Source organism: Dermacentor silvarum, chromosome 3, assembly GCF_013339745.2.
Source record: "Dermacentor silvarum isolate Dsil-2018 chromosome 3, BIME_Dsil_1.4, whole genome shotgun sequence".
NCBI classification, from domain to species: Eukaryota; Metazoa; Arthropoda; class Arachnida; order Ixodida; family Ixodidae; genus Dermacentor; species Dermacentor silvarum.
Genome location: NC_051156.1, coordinates 204,682,707 through 204,708,109, shown reverse-complemented (window position 1 = coordinate 204,708,109; position 25,403 = coordinate 204,682,707). Strand labels below are relative to the sequence as shown.

Genomic DNA, 25,403 nt, shown 5'->3' with positions numbered 1-25,403 from the left:
ATAAAAAAATTGTCGCAGTTTCATCCGAAAGGCGAAGCATCAATTGCGATAGCAAATTTGAAGAGAGCTATACGGAGGAGGAGGAGGAGGAGGACAGAACATTTATTTGAAACCAGAGGCTCGTGGTTTCTTCAGATGCGGGAGGCGACGGAGGTTAGTCGGCCTGGAGTCCCTGCTCCCTGGCGGCTGCCTCTGCCCGCTCCGTGACCCAGGCCTGCTCCTCTCGGTTGGAGCTGAGCAGTGTGGCCTCCCACTGCTGCATCGTGGTAATTTGCAAGCCCTGTGGACTACCGCGGTTACGTATATTTGGACAGCCCCACAGTATATGAAACAGGTCGGCCCGGGGAGCTCTGCACAGCTTGCACTGCGGCGTAAAGGTTGTTGGGAAAATGTATGAATACAAAATCGGTGTTGGGAAGGAGCCCGTCTGTAGTTTCCTCCAGATGAGCTCCTGCCGTTTGGTTAGTGATTCGTGAGCTGGGGGGTATATAAGTCTGCCTAGTTTATAATATTGCGTAATTTCATTATACGTCACCATACGGTCTCGTGTCGACCACCCAAATTCCTCGGTCTCCTCATTCTCCGTTCCGACCTGGGCTGGGCCGTGGGCTCGGGAGGCGAAAGCTCGAGCCTGTTGGTGGGCGGCCTCATTGCCGGGGAGTGAGGAGTGGGCTGGGGCCCAATGAATTTGGATAGTGCGATAGTTAGTGTTTTGGGCAAGGATTTTATTAGCTAGTGGGGAAATGCGCCCTTTAATATAATTGCGAATAGCGGATTTAGAGTCGCTGATAATGAAAGCGTTGGGATTGTTGGCTATGGCCAAGGCGATGGCCGCCTCTTCCGCCTCCTCCGGGTTAGTGGTTTTGATAGAAACTCCCGCTATTGTTTGCCCTACATAGTTTATCACCGCGACCGAAAAAGCATGGCGTCCTTGGATCTCGGCCGCGTCAACGTAGGCTGCTTTATTATTAGTTGCAAATCGGGTGTGCAGGGCTTTGGCCCGCTCCACTCGTCTTTCGGTGTGATGGGTGGGGTTCATATTACGAGGTATGGGGAAAATTTTGAGATGTGTTCTCTGAACAGGGGATATATTGGTTTTGGGGGTTATGGTAGGGGTGTAACGAATGCCGGCTTCTGAAAGAGTATAGCGACCGGCTGTAGTTCGCGACAACCTCTCATACTGCGCTGTGAGGTGGGCCTCCACCATCTCCTCTAACGTATTGTTGACTCCTAGCGCGAGAAGCCTCTCCGTGGAGGTGCGTATCGGTAGGCCGAGAGCCACCTTATACACCCTCCGTAGAAGTATTTCTACCCTGGACTTGTCAGATTGCGTTAAGCGTAGATATGGCAGAGAATACGTAATTCTGCTCAGCACGAAAGCCTGAACAAGTCTGAGAGTTTCGGCCTCCTTCATGCCCGCGTGCCTGTTAGTAATCCTGTTTATGAGTCTTATTGTTTGTAGTGTCGCCTTCTCCAACCTGTTTAGCGTTTCAGCGTTCCATCCTTTGTTTTGAATATAAAGCCCCAGGATCCTAATCGTAGGGACTTCTGGGATCGGATTCCCTCCTACTAAGATTGTGATCTTTGATTGGGGGCTGCGAGCACCCCGACTGCCGCGCTGCTCTCGAAGTAGAAGTAAGAGCTATACGGAGTAATGATAGTAGCTTTATCAGCGGACATGCAGCAGCACCGGCCACACGCAGAACTTGTCGACGCCGTCGGCGTTTTGCCCGCGTTCGCACAAAATGCGTGCGGCGTTGGTGACTGTTGCCGGAGTCTCTCATACAAATAGGCACTTGGTGCCGCAGCTAAACGTCGCCTCCCTTCCCTCCCCCTCCCACCCATGGCCTTTCGCGTGTCGGAAGAAGGCGCGTTTGCTCTACATATATGGGGATTGTAAAGGAGGAAAGAGACGCCTACGTATACAGCCCTTAAGGGAGCACGGCGCAGAACGCGCGTTTGTTCTCCGCCGTGGGTTCACTCCCCGTGAAAGGGCGCGTCCCTCGCGCCCTTTCACTCGCACATACAGCGTTCGGTGGCGCGCGGCGACGATTTCATCTCCATTGACGTCATACGGAACATACAGCGTTCGGTGGCGCGCGGCGACGATTTCATCTCCATTGACGTCATACGGAACCTCACAGCAACGGCGACGGCGACGACGACGGCGACGCCGACGGCAGAAATCTGCTTTGGAGTGTCCATATAATTGCTCTCGCAATAATAATGGTCAGCTAGCCGCTACCGGCAGCCACCATCGAACCATTACGCTTTCATTATTGCGTTAGGTCGTATAAAGCAATAATGTTTTTGGAGGCTAATTTTATGGACTGTCTGTGAGTGAGATTACACGTTTTGTATTCTGTACAGTCTTCTTTTATGGCGATAGCAATTATATGGACACCCCAAAGCAGATTTGTGCCGTCGGCGTCGCCGCCGCTGTCGCCGTCGCCGTGAGGTTCCGCATAACGTCAACGGCGATGAAATCGTCGCCGCGCGCCGTATGCTGTATGTGCGAGTAAAAGGGCGCGAGGGACGCGCGCTTTCACGGGGAGCGAACGCACGGCGGAGAGCAAACGCGCGTTCTGCGCCGTGCTCCATGAAGGGCTGCAGAATTAAGCGTTTCTTTCCTCCTTTACAATCACCATATATACAGAGCAAACGCGACTTCCTCCATCGCGCGAAAGGCCGTGGGGGGACGGGAAGGAGGGAGGGGAGGCGACGTTTAGCTGCGGCTCCAAATGCCTATTTATATAAAAACGTTGCGAGGCGAGAAGGTGGTAAAGGCTTCGACGCTGCTCGACAAGTGTCCCGTTCTGATCTCGTTGAAAACCTCCGAGCCGCCCCCAGAGGCACCGGCAACAGTCGCCAACGCCGTGCGCGTTCGGTGCGAACGCGGGCAAAACGCCGACGGCGTCGACAACAGTTCTGCGCGTTGCTGGTGCTGCTGCACGTCTAAGTTTATACAGCTGATAAAACTACTATCCTTACTCCGTATAGCTCTCTACTAATTCGCTTTTGCACTTGATGCTTCGCCTTTCAGGTGAAACTGCGACAATTTTTTTTTCAAGCGACGTTGTATTGTCTCACAAGTGTCGGTGGCAACACGCAAAAAAAAAAAAAACCGCTTCTCCCAGAGACCCGGTTGCCAGGATTCCAGCTGCGCCGGCGCTGGATCACGTGACGCACGCGATCAATCAAGGTCGTTTGGTGTGTCACGGGGTGGGGAAGGGAAGAAAGGGGGAATGGGCGCGCGCTCCGACGGGATTTCCTCGCCTCAGATCAGTCTCGGCGCCCGGATGGGAAGGCTGCGCGTGGTGCGTTCCGCCGAAAAGCAGGATGCGTTTGAGCAATGGCGTCGCGAACACGCTCGGGAAAGGGCTCATCGTCGATGTGTTGATTCTAGCGGGAACACTTCCGAAGCCCAGGCGAAGCGTCAGCGCAGAGCTGCGGACCCCGAGTTACGCGAGCGCGATATTGAGGCCAAACGTCAGCGAAGAGCCGCCGACCCTGAGTTAAGGGCAAACGAGGCGGAACGCCTGCGACAGCGTCGTCTTGCACTCCAGGAGCCCGACAACGCTGGTGCACGCCTCGGCAACGCTAGCACCACCTTCCCCGGTGCGACGGCCAGGTTTCAACGCGAGTTTCTGAACCACAACTTGCTGCAGTTTGTGTGACCCGTTGTGGTTCGAGCACAACGTGGTACTCGTCAGTGCAATTCGTTCCGAGGAACACCGAAGAAGCACACGACAAGCTTGTGTTACCCCCATTTTCTCGACAGGGGAAGGGCTGGTGATGTTTTAGGGGCGAAGCTCCTTATAGCGGCACCCGTTCGTCCCCGTCGTCGTAGTAGTAGTGTGTAACCAGTCTGAGAAAAATGAGAAGAAAAATTCCGAGGTTGTGTCCGTAGCGCGGAATCGAACCAGGGAACCCTCGCTTCCGAGCGCGCGGCGTTAGCCCACTGCGCCACGAAGCGGACATGGACACACGCACCAGGATGGCAATAAATACCCAACATTAACGAAAGGCCGCGTTTCTAGCGCGTTTCTAACGCGTTTGTGCTAGCGCGTTACGGCCCGTGTAAGAAGCTGGTGTAAGACGCTGTGGCCTCTCCGCCTTACCTTCAACGCGTTTCGAACGCGCTGCCCAAAGCGGTGGCAAGTCAAGTTCAAGTCGAGGAGCGTTTATGAATACGGGGGGGGGGGGGGGGTATACTCTCTCAGCAGTCATGTGATGGCGTCGGCAAACGCGGTGCACGTTCCGGCATGTGTAAATGGCTGCGTAAGACGCTGTGGCCGCTCCCCCTTACTAGAGAGTACTGCACGTTTCTAACGCGTTTGTGCTAGCGTCCCCTTAAGCGGGAGATCCGATGATTCCCTCCGGAGCTTCGCCCACTCATCATCATTCACCCCGTGGATATGCTGTGATTTTTTTTTTAGGGGCGAAGCTCCTTAAAGCGGCACCCGTTCGTCCCTCGTCGTAGTCGTAGTGCGTAACCAGTCTTACGCTTTGACCTGCAAGGTGGTGCCGGTGGGAGATTTCTCCTGTGCGTTGTTGAACAATAAAAAATTCGCAGCGTGCGCGTTAACTAGAAGCCGAATTCTTCTGTCTCTCATTCCCCATTAGCAGCCATTGGCATGTTCCAGTAGGAAACGTTAGTAGAAGTAGAAGTGTAAGTGTTAGCTAAAAGCCGACTTCTGCTGTCTCTCATTCCCAGTAGCAGCCATTGTTTACCTCCAAGGTAGTGCCTGGTGAGATTTTATGAATTGCTTAATAGATGGCGTTGTGTGTCCGTATATGTATGTATACCCATATATACATATATATGTATACGTATAGTATAACCGGAAGCCGACTTCCGCTTCCGGTTCCACTTCCGCTTCCGTTACCACTTCCGGTTCCGCTTCCGGTTCCGCTTCCGGTTCCGGAAGCCAGCTTCCGGCTTGCGGAGAACGCTTCCGGCGTTTTATGAAAAAAAAAAATTCCGAAAGTTGTGTCCGTAGCGCGGAATCAAACCAGGGACCCCTCGCTTCCGAACGCGCGGCGCTAACCACTACGCCACGAAGCGCACATAGACACACGCACCACGAGGGCAATAAATACCCAACATTAACGAAAGGCCGCGTTTCTAGCGCGTTTCTAACGCGTTTGTGCTAGCGCGTTACGGCCCGTGTAAGAAGCTGGTGTAAGACGCTGTGGCCTCTCCGCCTTACCTTCAACGCGTTTCGAACGCGCTGCCCAAGGCGGTGGCAAGTCAAGTTCAAGTCGAGGAGCGTTTATGAATACGGGGGGTATAGTCTCTCAGCAGTCATGTGATGGCGTCGGCAAACGCGGTGCACGTTCCGGCATGTGTAAATGGCTGCGTAAGACGCTGTGGCCGCTCCCCCTTACTAGAGAGTACTGCACGTTTCTAACGCGTTTGTGCTAGCGTCCCCTTAAGCGGGAGATCCGATGATTCCCTCCGGAGCTTCGCCCACTCATCATCATTCACCCCGTGGATATGCTGTGATTTTTTTTTTATGGACTGATGTCACGGCCGTGTTTTCCTTATACATTTATACATGCCGATACATGACGTGACGTGGACTCTAACCCTGATGCGATAAAGGAGCACCATATACGTACTGGACTGTGCGTTTGGTGCTGTTACGATTGGCGTGTAACACCCCGTGCATAAAGAAAGATCGAAAGACCATGCCTAATAAAAACACCAAGTAGATCCCAAATTTACTATGGGTGTCTCAGATGGTTCTGGCGCCGGCAGTGATTGCGGGCCCCTCTGTGTGTGCGTGAGCGAAGGGGGGGGGGGGGGGGCGCCTTCGGCGAACTGTGCGAGTCAAAGGGAGACCCCTTTCAACGAACCAAGCGGGACCCACCGGTTGCCGCCAGCGGAGGCAAACACGTGCAACGTCGCCTAGGAGAGAAGGAGCAGCCGCCAATCACTGACCTGACTTAGTACATGTCATGTGATCTTGGCATGAGCAAAATCCCCCTACGATTTTAGCGGACCTTTTTAAGCGGCCCCACAATGTATCTTTTTTTTATTATTCTCTTCTTTTATGTCCTTCGCCAACGGTGGAATAAATAGTGCAAGTTTCGCATTAGAAATCGTCTCGCCCCTGCCTGGCCGCCATGGTCTCCCGGACGCCTGCAGCCTGCCGACAACGCTACGCTACCCAGTAGTAACACCGGTCGAGGTATGTGTAACCGGCGTCGCAACAGTGCTGTCACCCGTAGACTTACTTTCTTGTGTGATTATGCATGTACCGGGTGCGCGGGGTACTCGGAGACACAATAACGACTTCAGGAATATCATCGATATTTCAGACCAGATTCGGTATACTCGTTCCAAATATTTTTCAGTGTTTCTTTTGCTGCTTTTCTATAAGGCTATTAAATAAAACCATCTTCAGCCTCAATCAATGACTGAATTCAGTTTTGTAATGTCTAGATACTCGCATCAGATAGTGTGTGTTGAAGTTAGCCAGTGCTTCTACAAAAGCAGGCTTTGGCGAGATTTTATCATTGCGTGGCTGTTTGTTAGTCTTTCTCTCAGTGACGCTCACCCTACATAACGATGTGCAGGTTTAGATATTCGGTACTAGGACGCCATATTGAGGGATATGTGGTCATTGAAGTTCGCAACCCGACGTTCCTGATTGGTGCAGGAACTGTGGGCGCAAGCATATTCATAATTTGGGAGTGGTAGCTAATAAAATCGTGCACAGGAAGCTTGATGTTTCATTCTGGCACCTGAAGCTGATCGTCAAGGGCCATAATCGCTTTTCAGGGTACTCGCTCATTATTCTCATCAGGTAAATCTACTGCTTCATTTCCAGCGTCAAACTGAAAGCTGATACCCTGGAATAAATGTGATAGATAGGTGACACAGGGTTGGTGTCGGCGGTGTTAAGCGCCTAGACAGATAGAAGGAGAATGTTAACCTCTATGGCGATTCAATACCGTGTGCTCAGATACGTCGCGCACCCGGTAGACTTGTTTATAGTGCGCATTTTACAGCAGAACTGTTAAAGTCGAGCTTGGTCCGTGCGCAGCGATGTTCGCTGCATAGGCAAGTCAGGAGAGGGGCAAGTGTATAGCGAGAGGGAAAGCTTTCGAGAGGGAAGAGAGTGTGGCGAGGCGGGACGAGGGAGGTGAGTGGAGAGTAGGACCGGCGGCACAGGTGGCAGGGCGGAGTTGAGCGTGAGCGGTGCCAATGCACCGCCGCGCCAAGCGCACGTGGTATGAAGTGCGTAATGACGTCAGCGCTCCCTAGTAACAGGCGCGCTCTAACATCGGCGGGCCTCTTTCTCGCCCTGGACTTTCTCGACATAGCGCAATGGCGAAGCCGACCGCTAGAACTCCCGAACAAAAAGCCGCTCGATTGGAACGCCGTGGAGAAGCGGCTCCTGAGCGTGCTAGGAAACGGAGAGCTGATCCCGAGCAACGGGCAAAGGAAGTTGAAGCCAATCGTCACCAAAGACAAGATGCAGGTGTTCGAGCAAGAGAAGCCGAGATCAAGCGTCAGCGAAGTAATGAAGATCCAAGTTTCTCGCCAATGAACGAGCATCGGCATCGAGATAACGCGAAGCTTGCTTGCTTAGCTTTGATCCTGCTTTGCTAAACCACGCTCTTCTTCGCCTAGCTTTGCACAACTTTGCCAAGGCTTCCCCTCAGCTGCGCTGGCCATTGTGTTTGCGATAGCAAAGCCACGCCTAATTATTTTTTTAATTTGTCATTACTTTCATTTTTATGATTGCTTGAGGAATGAATTTTGGATTTTGGGACAGCCCGCTCTAACATAGCCTCACTTCCCATGTTCCTACATATAAAATACTGAAAATAAATAAATGAACGCTCTATGATTGTACATGTACGCACAACCCTAGAACTCTATGTGTTGTTACACGTACATTTGTAGGTGTAAGAACACGTCCTTGTTGTGTTGCGTGTTGTCGTTGTGTTTCGGGAAATTTCGTGCGTGGGTAGGAAAAGGCGGTGTTGGATCGCCAAGGAGGCATTTGAATTGTGAATGACTTTCACTTTACAAATTTACATTTTATTAGTGAAAGTAGTTCACGCACGAGTAAGCATGGAGTTATGAAAAAGAGCCTTAGCACACAAAAACAAAATCAACAATATATAAATGAAACTGTCATCAGTACTGTAACGTCCTGAAAAAAAAGAGAAAATTCTGCTCGGGAGAAGCAGCACCTCATGCTTATTGTCTTGCGACACGATAAATAAACTAAGCGAAAAGCCAGAGTTGCAATTCCGCATCCTTTTCATTTCGTGCGTTTATATGTACTATCGACAAAAAAAAGTTTACTACGGACCAAGGAATCTCACAAAAAGCTGAATATCTCCACAGCGTCAAAACGCAGCCTGGTTTTCCCATTTTCAGCCTCTACTGGTATATGCGAACAACATTGTGATGTATGATTTTACTGGATACTTTTAAAGGTTGCTCGGATATTTAGCGTTTTATGAGATCCCGTGGTCTGTAAACATTTTTTTTAAATTGATAGTAAATGCAAATACAAATCGGAAGTAAATGTCTTTAATCTCCAGAAGACCTTTATTCTTTTCCTTCTTTTTCGCCCTCCCACATGCTCTCAATCTATGGTCAATTCTGGGGCGCAGGGGTTGGGATGGCCTCGCCGCTGAATATTCTGTATTGAATATGAATCGTCTAAGCAATATATGCCTCGCAGTCGTTTTTTTCCAGGTGGTGAGTCGAAACAAAACATCTGAAACCTGTAGAGACAGAGTCCTGTTTACGATTTCCGTTCGTGTTTTCTTGCCGGCTGAATACGCAGAGAAGTGGTTCTATCTGAGAAACTATGTACGTGCGTAGCGAAACAAGACAATCAACGAACTGTATTCGTGCCCGAAGCAGAAGGATTCCCTATGCGGAATGCTTGAATAAAGTTTGAACTTCGGTGGCGTCCAACAGAACGGTTTTCTCATTGTGCTCACTTTTTTTTTTCGTTTTCATTTGTAACGTCTCTCTCCACTTTGTGAACTTCTTCAGTCTGCCCTGTCGATTAGCGTTAGAGGCAGAGCATGGCTGAACTTGATCGAGAAGCGTCCTTCCTGCGCCCTTTACGATTGCATAATGTCGATCTCCGACAGTGGAGAGAGAGTGCCAGGATTGTAAAGCACCAGGTGGTTTGCAGGAGAGTCGCATTCCTGACAGCCCGTGGTCTTGAAAACTGCCGCACGCCACTCAGGGGAGAGCAAGCACGTGATGCAAGCATCATTGCTGACGCCTAAACAACGTTTTAAGATGCGTTGTCGTCGTTATTCATATTCGTCGCCGTTCATGTCGCCGTTCAATGTCACGCGCAATTCCATTAAGAGGTCCATGCGCTTTTAGATATACGTCGTAACGTCATATGATATTCACTACCGCACCAATTTGGGCCTGTTGGAATACAATGGTAAAGGGTATACCTGTCATATGATACGCATGACCCCATCGCGCAATATCTAGAAGAGTCATGTGCGTATTGAGCCGGACAGCAGGACTGCCCGCCTCCGCTGCACAAATGCCTTCCGGGGTGTATTCGACGCGACAGACGAGGACGCATACTTTCAACTCTTTATTCAGTACCCTTCGACGCGTAACGAAGCAAAAGGACGAGGTCGTACCGCATCGGGGAACAGGACGGCGTGAAATCGAGTGACGCACGCGCTGGCGATTCCAACGCCGCCGCTCCTCCGCGCCCTTCTCCTCGTCATACCACGTGATAAGTTCTCTCTCTCTCTCTCTCTCTATGCTCCGCGGAATAGTATGTGATGGTTAAGAATATGCGATTTCCTATTTAAAGCTCATGAAATTTCATGGCCACGTGTGGAACATGGTGTGCTTGTGTGAACTTGGTTAACTGTTTTTAGCTCGCACTCTGACCACAGCCAAGCTGCAGAAGGCGCAATGACTACACACAATAAAGGAAACATTGTTATGGAATGTATTTAAAAGCGTTTGGGTAATTCGATAATTGCCAGCAGTTTCAATCAGGCACTTCAATACACCGAGTAGAAATATTTGTCATTGTAGCAGATCGCTAAACTTCTCTAAAGTGCCTGTGCAGCACTCAGCTCTAACGCAGGGAATATTTTGACCGAGTGGCTAGAAACGTGTACATCGTAGAGAATTACACAATATATATATTTTTACGAAGAGCTTGTACCAAAGCATAGAAGTCTGACCCTATATGGCTGTGGGTTACGATGAATATTGAGCACAAGTATTTCCGCAGGTGCGATTGCAAACTTGCGTAAAAGGCCCAAGGGCAGTATAGTAAGCAAAATTTGATCAAAATAAAATAAGAAACATTGTAAAGCTCGCAAAGGGAAACACCCAAGAATTGCGTGTTGATGTTGAGTTGTGTTCCCACGTCCGATTTTGGGTTCATGAACGTAAATGATCACTCTCTAGCGTCTTAAAGGTATGGCGTAACCGTACGTCTGTCATAATATTCAATTCAGGCGTCATAATATTTGACAGCTGACACAAACATGCATTGTAGGAACTTATCACATGAAGTCGCACCGACTCGCGGGATTCATAGTCTTTCCCGAGCCGCAGTCGAACGCCTGAGCAAACTCGCGCATGTTCATGAGCGGCACATTGCAACGCAGCCTCGGCGGCGAGTACGATCCGGCACCTTGCTTGTCTTCCGTGGAGCACCACTTGAAGCAGCTGCTCAGAAAGAACAGCTGCTCGTCCGTGAAGCCCGCCAGACTCGGCGGCGCCGCTGGCGATGAGCCGGCTTTCACCGCACGGAACGCTCGGTAGGCCTTGAGCAGACCACCCGAGTCGGCGAAGTTCTCGGTGAGCGCGTAGTCCCCGTGCGCGATTCCTTCAGCCCAGGACATGGTGTTGTACATCTGCCGTAGGCAGTCCAGGCGGTTCTCAAACTGCACCCGCGATCCGGCCGTCCACCAGTCCTTGCGCTGGCCGCTGCGGTCGTACAGCCCCGTGTCGGGATCGAAGGCGTGCGTCATCTCGTGACCGAGCACGTGGCCAAGACTACCCAGGTTGTAGGAGTGCGGGTAGCCGGCCACGTAAAAAGGCGGGTGCAGGATTGCCGCCGGGATCACCATGACGTGGTAGACGGGCAGGTAGAAGGCGTTGACCACGGTCAGCGGCACGCTGACATCGCCCTCCATCGAGCCGTTGGCGCTCAGAAAGCGCTTGGCGTGTCGTAACTGTGCCGTCCGGACGGAGTTCATCAGAGTCAGGTATGAGCCTGCGCTGCCCATCGCAGTCAGGTACGGGTACAGCAGCTGGAGGGCCTGGTCGGAGGCGAGGTTCTGCGGCCGGCCCACGATGGCGCCGAGGGTGGAAAGCTTCTCGAGCGCGACGGCTTTCGTCGTCCCGTCCATCCAGGAGAGCGAGTTCATGGTGGCGTTGGCCTCGCGGCGGATGCTCTCTTCCATGGCGGCCACGTCGCTCACCGCGTCACGTGGCAGCCAGCGGCGAGCGAACACGTGCGCGAAGGCGTACGGCAGCACCGCGTCGGCGTCCGCGTAGCAGCGGCCTAGCATGTAGATGGTGGCTGCCATGCGGCTGCCGCCGAGCTGCGCCCGAACGAGTTGATGTGACGTCATGGGCGCCAGCGCGCGAATCACGTGCCACGTGATGTAGGCAAGCAGCGGCACCACGTCCCGGCTAGCCTGACCCATGAGCTGGCCCAGTAGCATGAGAAGCTGCCAGTTCATCACGAACATCTCGCTGCTCGGGGCCAGAGGGTCGGGCAGGTGCGCGTTTACCGCCTGAGCATTGGAAGAATGGTTGAGTGCGCTTAGTGGGGGGCACGTGTTATTAGTGAGTTGAATATTAAGAAAAAGAACATGCGTGATAAAAAACCAACCATAGGGGCTCAAACCCCATGGGGAGAAGTTCGCCACATGCTTGCTACACTGCAGGGGCGTAGCCAGGGGGGGGGGGGTTCAAACCCCCCCCCCCCCCCCGAATTTTTTTCCGCAACCCCCCCGCCGCCCCACTTACCCACCCTTTGTTGACGTCGCTTCGCGCTGACATAATTCAAGGAACCGGTGCTACTATATCGCAATTTCATTCCTGGGCGCTTCCGTTTGGGTTGGTAGTTTACAGCGAATCATTTCTGCATATGGAAAAAAACTGTCACGGTGTTTGTCAAGGCTTTGACGCTCTCTGAGGTTTTGGGCGAGAATGTGGCGGCCGCATTCTGAAGCAACACATGCGGCAGCCGCATTTTAGATGAAGGCGAAAATGCTCGAGGCCCGTTTACTTAAATTTAGGTGCACGTTAAGGACCCCAGGTGGTCGAAATATCCGGTATAGATTTCCGCCGCTTCCCTTCAGGTGCCGGCCAGGCCGCGCTCGCGCAGGATCTTAGGCTACGTTCACACTTGGTCTCGGAGCTGTCGGAAGCGGCAAAATCTTGCAAAAATCCACCCGCCTAGGCGGCAAAACAGGCAGAAAAACAAGCGGTGAGCCAAATCGGTCTCGGACCAATTTTTTCGCTATGGCGAAGCGGAAACGCGGCGGAAAGTCGTTCTGCTCGACCGGAAGCTACACTAGCATGTAAACAACCGGTCGTAAAATTGAACATGGCACCAAAAGTGTAGGCTGCAATGCTGATCGACGCGATCAAGAACCACCCCTTGCTCTACGACAAGAGTGGTACTAAAACGTACTGTCAGCAATACTCGCGATAGTATTCAATGTATGTCGCGCGACCGGAGGTGCGGCAACGAAGCCTTGGCGTGACCCAACTTCTCACGCTATTGCAAAGCCAGACGAACCCACCCCCACCGTTTCCAAGGTGTCCACGTCTTCCGTTCATTCATTGTCCATTTCTAGAAAACAAGTAGGTATATAGAAGCATAAAAGCCATTTCTTCTTCCACTTCCATGGCAGACAATAGTTGGGCAGATTCCTCGTTGGCGCTCCATAATTCGTGCACGTGCACGTTATGTTGCAGAAGTCGCGGGGTGCTTTTCTCGTCGCGACGATAGATTGGGAGCGTAGGTCTCACGTAGGACGCGCAGGCTTTCGCGAGCCCCAACACAATTGGCCAGCCCGGGTTTTAGCTTTGGTGTTCCCGTTGCCGCTTTGGTGTCCTGGAGGCGCCGACAATAATACGAAATGATGAAATGTTATTACAACTTGTAAATAAAAGCTATTAAAGAAATATAATCACGCCTGGGCACCAACCTGTCACTCAGCGCTACCGCGCCCGTGTGAGGAGAATCACGGAACGCCAACGAGGAATTTACCGAAGGTCGCAAATGACACGCGAAGTTGCACAAAATGATCACTTTTGATGACGGGTGGGTCAATGAATGAGCATACCGCTCGAAATAATCCGATAATGAGCGCCACCACGCCGACAAACGTACGCAGACTAGACGGATGTGGACGAAAGCGGCAGCGGCGGTAGCAAAACAAATGTGAACAACTTGGACATGCGCGGAAAAGATTTTCCGGCCGCTTTAGCCTTTCCGCCCGCTTGCCGCTTCCCAAGTGTGAACGTATAGCCAGTCTGCGCGCGAAACGTCTCTTGTATGCGATTGCGCTCCTAAGGAAGGCTAGTTGTGTCTGTTGTGTTGTTGAATCCCAAACCAGCAATTGCGCCAGGCTGGTAGTTGCTGTTGTGTTGTGGAATCCCAAACCAGCAATGTACATACGAAGGGGTTGATGCTAGCAGTGAAATTCCACCGACTCGCAACAGAATGAACGAAACAGACAGCCGACAAGCATGGATTACTGCTGTGCGCAGTACAGCGTAAGTAAACTCTTGTTGCAGGCGCTGACAGTTCTCGTCGAAGTTCACGCATCCTGAGAAATTGTTATGTACACTATGCACTGAACAAGACCGGAGTTCATTCCTGCATCACTAGTAGAGTACTGCACGGGCCGATTTTTTCAGCCCGGGCCCGGCCCGGGCCCGTTTTTACGTTGGGCGGCGGCCCGCCCGAGCCCGATCAAAACTTTTATGGCGGGCCCGGCCCGGGCCCGGAAATAATCTACGTTACCCGCGCGGCCCGGCCCGCCACCCCTTTACCATAGGCACGAGCCCGGCCTGAGCCCGACTCGAAACTGGCCCGAACCCGGCCCGAGACCGAAAAATAATGTTTTTCAGAGTTAAGACGCCCGAGAATAACTCGCTGCACGTTACATGCACACCACCAGAAAGCCCGAGCCCGGCCCGGACCCGCGTCAAAAAACCCGAGCCCGGCCCAGGCCCGGGTCAAAAAGCACACGCCGTGCCCGAGCCCGGCCCGAGCCCGATTCGAGCCCGTGAAAAAACTGCTCTACCCGCCCGTGGCCGGGCCCGGGCTTTCGGGTAAGCCCGAGCCCGTGCAGTGCTCTAATCACTAGTACACCAATCAGTCGAGATTCTGTGAGGTACAAGGCCGCTTCCTGTTTGCACTGGCGTAAGTGAAGCAGAAATGAGTTGCACGCACTACTTAAAATGCGTACACATGCCATATCTATGCTGTGCGGTGAAATATTCGGTACAATTCTGAATCTGTTGACGTAAAGGCAAATGACGGCTGCACACTCGCACACAGCGGAAGACACAGCGGCCCATGCACTTGCCGCAGGAAATGCAACCCTCTCGTATGAGGGAGCAGGGCGACGAAAGCTTCGAAAAAAAAAAAAGCCTTCCCCGTTTTTGCGCGTACTTGAGTTTTCTAGCGCACAAGACGCAGCGAACAAGCTATTGCTATGGGAGTAGGTATAGCCTGGTCACGCATGCATTTTCACATGTATAGCCGGCCTTGACTTGTGAAACGCACTTCGCCCCGACGAGGACGACGCCATCTACGCTTAACAAAGATTAACAATTAATGATGGCTTCTCCGATCGGGCGGGTCGTCTCAATGATGCGTTTTCGAAGACTGGTCCATTCAGTGGCGTGATGAGAGACCGTTGCTCCAAACGCCCACTGTACCTGTCGTGCTTACTGTATTTTACTGAGCTTGGTTTACGTTTTACTTAATTTCTTCACAAGCACACGCGAGGGGGGGTGGGAGGGCGGGGGGGGGGGGCATGTCTTTGATATACATATATAGAGTCTGCTTAAACTACCGATATTTAATATCGATCACGCCACGTAGAGAAAAGCAGACGCTTGCCCCCCCCCCCCCCCCCCCCCCCGGTCGGGCCGGTGAACCCCCCCCCCCCCCCCCGAAAAAAATTTCAGGCTACGCCCCTGCTACACTGTCACTGTTTACAATGCCCACGATCATGTAGAGAGAGAAAAAAAAATAAAGATAGAAATCGAAAATGAAAAATGCTAGTACAAAAAAGCAAGAAAAGGAAGGCGACAGAACGAGCACTCGTTTTGTCGCCGTTTCTGTCTTCGCACTTTGTGCTCGTTCTTTTTTTCTATTGATGTTCATGTGCCACCTCGCTGAACAACCTAATTTGTTGATATACAGGGTGTTTCAGTTAGCTTGGACCAAGCTTCATTCACGCTACGATGAGACCATTGCACGAGTTGTCACCCCCGTTTTATGGAATGTTTCTTCATTTGGCACTCCACCATTGCTCCGAAAAGTTACGAGCCCCTTAAGCTGCCCCATGGTTGGAGTAGTCGCTGCACTTAGATTATACTCCTCGGCGATTTATAAGGCAGAATTTTCAAACCAGGCACACTGAGTGTGTACACGAGTGCCACGTGGTGCAAGGGTGTGTTTAGAGCAAACCTTCGTCCAATATGAAGGCGCCAAGGAGTGCTAATGAAGAGCGTTGTTTCTCTCAGTCGTTCGGCAGCACCTGTTCTGCACTTGGTGGAGCCGAAGACTAGCTTTAAGGCGAAGCAAAGATTGAAAAGCCTGGTCAACAGTTGTTACTCGAGAGCATGCGAATGTCTCACCTCCAGAAATTCACTTGTGGTAAGTTCGGGTCCGGTCACTTCGTCAAGCTGGCTCAACAAAGTGTACCGCATCTCCGTGTCCATGTGGATTTCGAAAGTCGAGGTCACCATGGCCGAGAGGACACGGTTGTCCACCGCAAGGATCTGCGTGGCAGGAATTCAATGGACACTAACATCGTTTCATGACAAACAGCGAGCAATTATTGGATCCTTCATTCGCGCATTAGTTCACTTTCCTTCAAGCTGCACGTTGTTTTCATCGATGCCGTAAGAGAAAAAAAAAGTCTATGGTCAGAAAGCAAGGCTGGCTCTTAATGCTGTCAGATATGATTTAGAAATATCTACGATAGACACCTTTCTTTTGGCTGACATCAAACTCCTTTGTCCCCGTCAGTCATCAATGGTGACCACAGGTAAACATTTTTAGATTTCTTACAATCAGAAATGTTTGAAAGCTTTCAGTCAAATAACACAGTAGGCTGAAAAACCGACTTAGGAATTGTCTACGTAATCACAAGGTGAGCAACACAAACGAACCGTAATGAAACCTGCGAAAAATGCAAATCGCACGTTAAGTATTTACTACTCATTCCCTTTTGGGCTGACAATCAGCTGCAGGCCCGCTTTTCGATTTTTAAATGCACCTGAATTATGCAGCTGCATGCGCCCAGGAGTACTTTACGCAGTGTTTTAAGTTGAGTGCGTGAAAAAGAGAAGTTAAGTATGCAATGACTGCTGGTCAGAATGAACTATAAACTTTATGCACATCCCAATTGAAACGTTCTGTATGCATTCCGATAATTCTGAATATTTTCAGTGCGATTCTTAGAAATGTTATGAAATTTATATGGAATCCATACACAAGGTGTTCATTTTTAATTTTTACGGAATTTTTCGAAATCGCCTGTGACAGGTAGCATCATTGAGCTGGGTTATTCGATGAGGCGGACATTAGTAGCACGAGAAATCGAAACACATATTCAGCTAATTACCAAAAGTTCGCTTATTTAGTTATTCATGGTTAATTAATTTACGACACATATAGCAATTTACGAATTGTAGCCAGTGAGCTGGCCAGGCGTATCCACTTGGAATAAATTTCCAGAATGACGCCACTTTGGAGATATGCGCCATCAAACTTGCCGTAAAAGTGCACTGTTGTTCCACTAACTTTTTTACCAAAATGCTGTTTTATACATTGAAGCACTAAAGTACCTGTAACGCCCATGTATTTCGTCCCACACTTTGCGAAATAATATCTCGAAACTTGTGTCGTCCTGGAAATACATTTCAAGTGGATGCGTCTTGCAAACTTACCGGCTACAATTCGTAAAGTGCAATGTGTGTCGTAAAGTAATTGACTAAGAAGTCCATTAGTCAATTTTTGTTAATTAGTTGAATATGTGTTTCAATTTCTCGTGCTACTAATCTCCGCATCTTCGAATAACTCAGCTCAACAATATGAATTATGCTACCTGCCACAGGTGATTTTAAAAAAATTCCGTAAAGTTTAATTTTGAACACCCGGTATAATCCGGATGAAATACCAGTAAACATGCGGAATTACTGTAATGGCGTAATAAACGTTTCAATATTATTCACATATGTGCATAATATTAATTGATATCGGGACGTATTCGGGCACCTCGATACTTTAGATACCTCAATGTTTTGATTAAAGAACGAACGGGGTTAGCCGATATTCTAGTTTAGATGAAGAGTAGGATATGTAGTTGAACAGGCGATGTAATACGCATAAAACAGACTACTGGTGGTCTAGTAATACTACAGCATGGGTGCCAAAGAACTAAAAGTATAGTCGAGGACAGCACAGAACAAAAAGTTCAAATCAATTTAGGCAGCAGATCGCTGGAAGAGGTGTTTCTCCTGCAGTGGAGATAAAAATGATGAAAATGATGATGACGATTGTTATGTTACTGCTGAAGTATAGTAAGTTGTTGAACTTGCATCTTGGACTGTGCCGCTATCGGCGGTGACGCCAGAGAGGAGGACGGAGGCCTTGTCGAAATAGGCAAGCAGCGTTCCTTGCACCTGCAGCGTGTCTCGGACAACGACCCATTCGGTCACGTACGGACTCGAGCCTAGGTGGAGGGCACGGAACCCTGGCCGCCGGAAATGTGCATCCACGGTAAGCTGGAATAGTATCGGCAGACCCCAGTCCAGGGAGAAGGCCACCAGGAGGTCCAGCACCTTCTGCTTTGTCCTACGGCCGTCAGGAGCAGCAGCATACAAGATCAGAAAATAAAGTGTCATGTAAGCGTACTTGAAAAAAAAAATTTGCTGCCGCCACAGGGTTTTGCTGGGAGGTAATATACACACTGATTTCACTTGCCTTTAAAGGACCCCGAAACTGGCCAACGTATCTGATTCTGTGCTTTCTCCTATTTCTCTCTACTGTCACTTTTACAGGGCCGTAAGAGTCAGTCGCGTGTGTTCCGCGCAAGCCTTGCAATACTAGGTCAATAATATCCAAACTCGACATATTTAGAGGAAGTTGGAAACTTGAAGTGATGAGTGGTCGAACAAGGAATCTCGCTGGAGCCAACAATTACACGAGGGTATTTTTCAGTAAAAGCAAACGACCATTGTCTAATCGTTGGATTCAGCGACATCCCTTGCTTGACAATTGAATGCCGTTGATTGAACGTCACGTTGCACAATTACGGTTTTTATAACAAATATGCCGGTGATTTTGTTAACGTTGTAGACCGTGCCAGTCGATTAATAGTACGTGCGGGGGGCTTTTGCCTTCGATGAATTGCTACGCACTTACATATGCGTAACTTAGAAGGGTTGTGGTTTGGGCTAGTTGATTTTCCATACCGTTAAGTGGTGCAGCGCGAAGCAAGACAGAAGGACAGAAGCGCTCGTCCTCATCTTTTCCGTGTCCCTCTGTATTGCTTCGCGCTGCACCACTGAACCTTATTTATATAGGCTTGAAAGATTTGACTCTAAACTTTAGGAAAAAGACAAGATGAGGCATTGTAGGAGCCCTTCAACTCGTCAAGACTCATGGAGTCGTGTAATAAGTTTCATATAAACGAGTTCAGTCACGACTGGACATCTGTTGGTATCGAATCGACGGCAGTTACATTGGCGCATCTGTTCAGTCAACACAATAATCCGGCATATTATATCGGTACTCGTCAAATCGTTTAGAGCAACGTCTTCAGAAGGATGGCCTGTACGTTTGGAGGTGAAATACGTATTAACACATGCAACTCCTCGAACACTAGAGTGTCGCTCTCCGTTAGCGTTCCCCTTCTAAATACTTCGTGCTGACATGGGGAGAGAGGAGAGTGGAAATGCGACGAAGTGTGACTCAGCTGCTTAAGGTGGGTGACTTCAGAATGTGATAAGACATCTATCACGGTGCATTTCATGTGGAAGCACAGCACAGGCTCAAGTTTAAAGTGCGCCATTTCTGTCCTGCAGTTCTAAATCTTTTTTTGCCTTTATTAGGAGAATCATACACGTCTTATTATGCTCAACCATCTCTCTCAGCTAGCTGTCTTCCTGGCTATTGTTTACAGTACCGTCATCTATCACGGAGCACTTCGTGAAACAGTTCAAGACAAGCCTAGAAGTAATTCTCCGCTACGGCCACACAGTCACGTCTACTGGGCTGCGTACTATTGAAAGAGGTCGTACCTGGGCTTTGACGCTGGCCACGCCAGGTCGAAGCGCGCCATGAACTGACGCAGTTCGTCCAGATGGTCCTGCTCGTTGAAGGCCCCCTGAGCGCAGCGCTGAAACAGGCGCGCGACACGATGCGCTGGACTCGGTCCCATCGCTCTCTTCCAGGACAAGGCTGACGACAGCGGCGAGGGCCACGCGACGCTGCAGACTCTGCACGCAGTCAAGCAAGACTGCATTTCAACAACAGTCACGCGTTCATGCATCATAGTCTCGACACCCTCGCGAAGCGAAAGGCCACAACCGTCCGCGAAAGCTCTACTGTTCTCCGCTTCTGAGTTACAGACCTAGGGTTATTCTCATGCCGCAGATGGTGGTGTTCCGACGGCAACAAGCTGAGAAGACGCCCCTGTACCGGGATACTGGGGTTTGTAAAAGGGCTGAATATCGACAGATAGCCAGAGCCCTCTACGACGCAATTTTGTATACTTTTGAAAACTAAAGCCTAGTGGAGGATTGTAGATGACCGCTGGAAGGGAAGGAATGCAATACTCAAGGATAGCTCGCACGGCGATGAGGTCGACGACAAGGATGAGGATAAGCAGGATAACAGTTGCAAAATGACAATAGCGACGATGACGACGACGTCACAATGGCTGTTACGTCACGAACCGGGAATGCAATGATGGGTGGGGACAAATGAAGTTTTCTGACGACATCTTCTGCAAAGGAAACACGACATGATGATGACTGAGTGGCAACAAATGCTGGAGGCAGCATTTGAACGGCGTAATAACACCGTGTTGAAACAGGAAGACGAGAATGAATAGCAATGAGAATGAAAATTCTGCATCTCCCGCGATGCAGAATTCCGTGTGAGCGAAGCTTTCATGGATGTTTGCGAAGAACATTGTTCTTTAGCGACCCTTTGCAAGTATAGAGGACACGACCTGGCCGGAAATAATTTCATTACCTTTATTTATGGCCATGGAGAGCACATTCGTACCGAAAAGCAAAACAGTCTTAGTTGAGTAACAACATAGAAATTAAATTAGTAACCGCTAATGTTCCCCGCGCTAAGCTCAGCATTTTCAGATATCAAACTTGACACGTCGAATATGATACGTTGGCCTTTGCGGGGTTTTAAGCGAAATTTTCTTTGGCGTTTACATGGAATTCTGTCTTCGTTTAGCAACCCAGGGTCTGTCACACACAGTACACGCTGAACCTAAAAGTGTGCATCATCATGATCACCGTTATAGCTGTCGTCGTCATCGTCATCATCACCCTTATATTTTATGCCCACTGCAGTGCGAAGGCCTGTCCAATCAATCTCTTTGCGCTAGTGGACCGCGCGCCAGCAAATGCTCACTCGTGTTCCAAGCCATTTTTAGCTGCGTGTTGGCGCTGCTCCGCTTCGTGTTCACGAGCCAGCTTGCGCTATGGTTCTAAACCACGCTTCGCTGCGTTCCCAAGACGTTCTTGCTCCGCTCGACACTTCTTCCAAGCCTCTGTCTCCTTTGTACTCAGCACACTCATTGGCCTCATTTTTTGTTGTTGCTGGAGCTCGCCGCTGCGTCCGGTTTACCCTGATTGCCTCGTGCCGCCTCAGTAGACCTTTTTAGCGGAGCGTTTATGAAATGCGAAGCATTTCTTGGCGAACATTTGCTACTTCGACAGTATCTATCTATCTATCTATCTATCTATCTATCTATCTATCTATCTATCTATCTATCTATCTATCTATCTATCTATCTATCTATCTATCTATCTATCTATCTATCTATCTATCTATCTATCTATCTATCTATCTATCTATCTATCTATCTATCTATCTATCTATCTATCTATCTATCTATCCGCCTACGTCTTTGTGCTTTCATGGTTGTTTCGTTAGTTTGATATGTACCAAAATTGGCATACTATGACAAGAGTATATAACGAACATAAGTGATATGTCATGACATGAATGTCATGACATGCGTGTCATGTAGGTCATGAAACAGCCGCCTACGTCTTGGTGCTCTCATGGTCGTTTCGTTAACTTGATAGGTACCAAAATTGGTATAGTATGACAGGATTGTATGACGAACATGATACGTCATGACATAAATGTCATGAAATGCATGTCATGTAGGTAATGACAATGACCCAGCGAAAAATATGAACACTCAAAAATCACTTAAATGGGTTCGGACGTATGTACTACGTGAAGGAAACACTAAAGAATGCTGGTAGAAGTCACAGTCATGAGCATGACTCAGCAGAAATGACAATGACTCAGCGAAAAAGGATTAACACTCAAAAACCACTGTAATCGGTTCTGACGCGGGTACTAAGTGAAGGAAACACTAAAGGATGATGGTAGAAGTCATAGTCATGACCCTGACTCAGCAAAAATGACAATGGCTCGGCGAAAAAGATTAACGCTCAAAAACCACTGGAATGGGTTCAGACGTGGGTACTACGTGAAGGAAACACTAAAAGATTGTGGTAGAAGTCATAGTTATGACCATGACTCAGCAAAAATGAGAATGACTCAGCGAAAAAAGATGAACACTCAAAAAACCAATGGAATCAGTTCAGATGTGGTACTAAGTGAAGAAAAATGATAAAGGTTGATGGTCGAAGTCATAGTCATTAGCATGAGTATGACTTCACTGCTTCACCGCACACTGCTTCGCATAACTTTGATTCCCATAGGGCGTGGGATCTGCCGGCATTATTTTAGTTGTGCAATCCTAGATGCGGTAGTTGCTGACGGCGCCGAGCAGCGTCTGCGTACTTTTTCAAAGCAAGCAAAACCGTGCTATCGCTCAAAAAACTTGGTTAAACAGCGTTCAACCTCGGCAATTTTTAACACGAAAGTGTTTTATGCCGGGGTCCACCAAGACTTCACTGACGTATTTCCGTCACGGAAATACGTCACACGAACATACACGAACATAATACAAAGAAAGAAACCAGAAGAAAAAGTTCCACAAACATGCAAAATTTGGAAATCGAACCCACGACCTCTCGGTCCGCGACGATAGATCGCCGAGCGTTTAACCCATTGCGCCACAAACGCATTTGCTGAGAGCTACACAGACGCGCCTTATATATCTAACACTCCTCCGTGTACCCGCGCTCTTGCTCGGGGCGGTGCCGCCGCCTACGAGCAGAAAAGAGAAGTACTGCATTATGACACTAACGCGCACCGACAGTGAACGCTTCGGTGGTCTCAGCACTTCGACGCCTCGATGCCAGCATTCGAAGGGACGCTGGCATCAAGAAGCACTACCAACGCGTTCTCGCAGAAGCACTACTAGGTGGCGTTCACCGTACTCAGCACAGCGGAGCGTGGCCTCCGCAATTAGCTCTGAAAATGCTTCTGAAGTTGATCGCGGAGGCTGCAATTACGACGCGCTGTACGCGCTGATTTGACTCGGTGACGATTCAGTTACGTGCTTTGTCTTGCGCGTTGTATTAGTGTGTCAGTTACGTGCTTCGTCTTTCGCGTTGTGCTAGCGTGTGCAGCGTAGTGCAGCTTCCATATGCACGACGGTTGCTCATGGTCATCGACGTTGGTAGTCGTGATGGAGGAGACGTGCCACCAGGCGTCAGCGTGGGTGCATCAACGCCTAAGGGCACTTTAGCCACAAAACACCAATAGACATTATATATCAATGTGCAATAAACATTACACTACTTCTGTGAAGACACGTTTCACTTTCGTGTTCTATACCGATTCCTATATAAGAGGGATCAACCACATTTTTTTAAACCTCCTCGGGGTGAGCGTTGTGCGCACGCGCACTAACGGTGTGCGAATTGTTAGGATACACTCGGGAGCCAATTTTCACTAGGTCCAGAAGCAGGCTATAGTGCAAGACAGCAGCCAGAAGCCGCAAAGTCGGGAGAAGGGGTAGAGGAAGCTTCGATTCAAAGGTGTTGGACCGAGCAGACCAGCCAACCACCAGTATCACATGGCTGATGAGGATAGTTCGAACCTTGACCCTCCGTAACATATCGCTTAAGGCAGCAGACAGCACCACGAAAGTGGCGGGAAGAAGAAAATAATGCTTCGCCGAAAAAAAAAACGCAAGAACAAAATATGGGGTAGATTGCGTACCTCGAAGTGGTTTTCTGCGTCCGGGTTTTCCTGCAGCCATCCCGTGCACACGTAGCCGTAGAAGTCCTGGCACGGGTCCACGCGGACTTCCTTCAGTGAGCGGGCAATGTCTGCGCCCGGGTCCTGGCAGTCGGGGTAGGCACAGCCCATGGCCAGACGACGCACCAGCTGAGGCACCGCGAACGTTAGAGCCAGCGTGGACAGCGCTACGGCCGAGACGAAGACGGCGTACTGGCGCCAGGACCGGGGTTTGGCGGCGTCGATAAAGCAATCGCCACTGGCATTGCAGGCGACGAAGTTCCCGGAATCCAGCGGTAGTCCAGCCTGAGCGTGTTCTCTTAGATACGTCCTTGACTGGGGTCTCGCAAACGTCTCATAGCCAGCCGCCATCGCACTCTTTCTTCCTCTTCTTAATGATGATGATAATGGTGTTGATTCCTTCAACGACAGAGCAAATCAACGAAAATTCGCCAAAATAAAAGGCCAAAAATTAACAATAATGTTTATAAAAATAAAATAAGTAATCAATCATAAATGAATTAAAATAATTGGCAAAAGAGTGGCCAGCCTTGTACAAACGACAAAGGTTAAAAGAAAGCTGTAGATAATACAACAGTTAGGGTAAAGGAAATCGTTGTGGTTAAGAGTAACTCAGATTTTGAACTGAGTTATTTTTATTTTTTGTATCTAACTCTTCTAGATTTGTATTTCTGTTATTTCAATTTTATGATATAGTGAAGGAGAAATAAACTGTGTTAAATGGTAGAGAAGGAATAAAATATGGGAACATTAAGAATGTAATCTTCTTCTTTGTTTTTATTTTAGTGACAGATTGTTTTGATCTTACTTGATAGGGAAAGCTATTGGGGCGATTCGGTCAATACTGGTGTTTCCTCTTAAATATAAAATCATTGCGTATATTGCATGTTTTCCTTGCAGATGGAACGGTCAGTAAAGGAAGGCCTGTCTCCCCTCCAAGAATTCATTCCCGGGTCCACGATATTCTTGGTGTTGTGACCTCCAAACATGTCTCATGAGCACGAAGAGGATTGGCTGCACTGAAGATGGTGAATGGTTATATACACAACAAGGGCAAATTAACTAAACAAACAATAAAGAAATTAAACATTGTGCCGTCGTCTTGAGGTCATCTTCGTCATCGTGCCCTTTTTTTCGTGATAGTCGTACTGTTATTGCTGTTATTATTGTATAGTAGTAGTAGTAGTAGTAGTAGTAGTAGTAGTAGTAGTAGTAGTAGTAGTAGAAGTAGTAGTAGTAGTATAGTAGTAGTAGTAGTAGTAGTAGTAGAAGTAGTAGTAGAAGTAGTAGTAGTAGTAGTAGTAGTAGTAGTAGTAGTAGTAGTAGTAGTAGTAGTAGTAGTAGTAGTAGTAGTAGTAGTAGTAGTAGTAGTAGTAGTCTGGCTTGCCGAAATTAGTTTCTACGCTGCGGTATTTTTTTTTTACTAGTGTAGGCAAAGAGCCGGGAAATGTAACGGGAAAAATTATGCGCATCCCACGCACTGTGGGTATCGATGTTATGCAAAACATTAAACATTTCAGAGGAAGCTGGCTACCGAACATCGTTTGAGGTTGCGCGAAGCGTTACCAGATAGACCAACGTATTTGTGCAAGGCTAGCAGCTATGTGTCTGACGGGAGCGTTCGTTTGACGAGAGCAGCAAGACGACGGTGATGACGACGGCATGATTGCAACTCTGGCTGTTCGACGCCATCTCTACGACATGCCGAGCGTT

At 49.2% G+C, this 25,403-nt stretch overlaps 1 protein-coding gene across 1 annotated transcript; it reads right to left on the bottom strand.

Annotated features, from left to right (window-relative positions):
- Positions 1 to 10,542: 10,542 nt before the first annotated feature.
- On the bottom strand, positions 10,543 to 24,041 carry LOC119445166 (endothelin-converting enzyme 1). Its single transcript, XM_049664904.1, has 5 exons — positions 23,652 to 24,041; positions 19,553 to 19,650; positions 17,849 to 18,104; positions 15,881 to 16,024; positions 10,543 to 11,784 (listed from the first exon to the last, which is right to left on the bottom strand). Exons 1-5 carry the CDS (start codon positions 24,039 to 24,041, stop codon positions 10,543 to 10,545), a joined length of 2,130 nt encoding a protein of 709 aa, XP_049520861.1.
- Between the last annotated feature and the right edge of the window lie 1,362 nt (positions 24,042 to 25,403).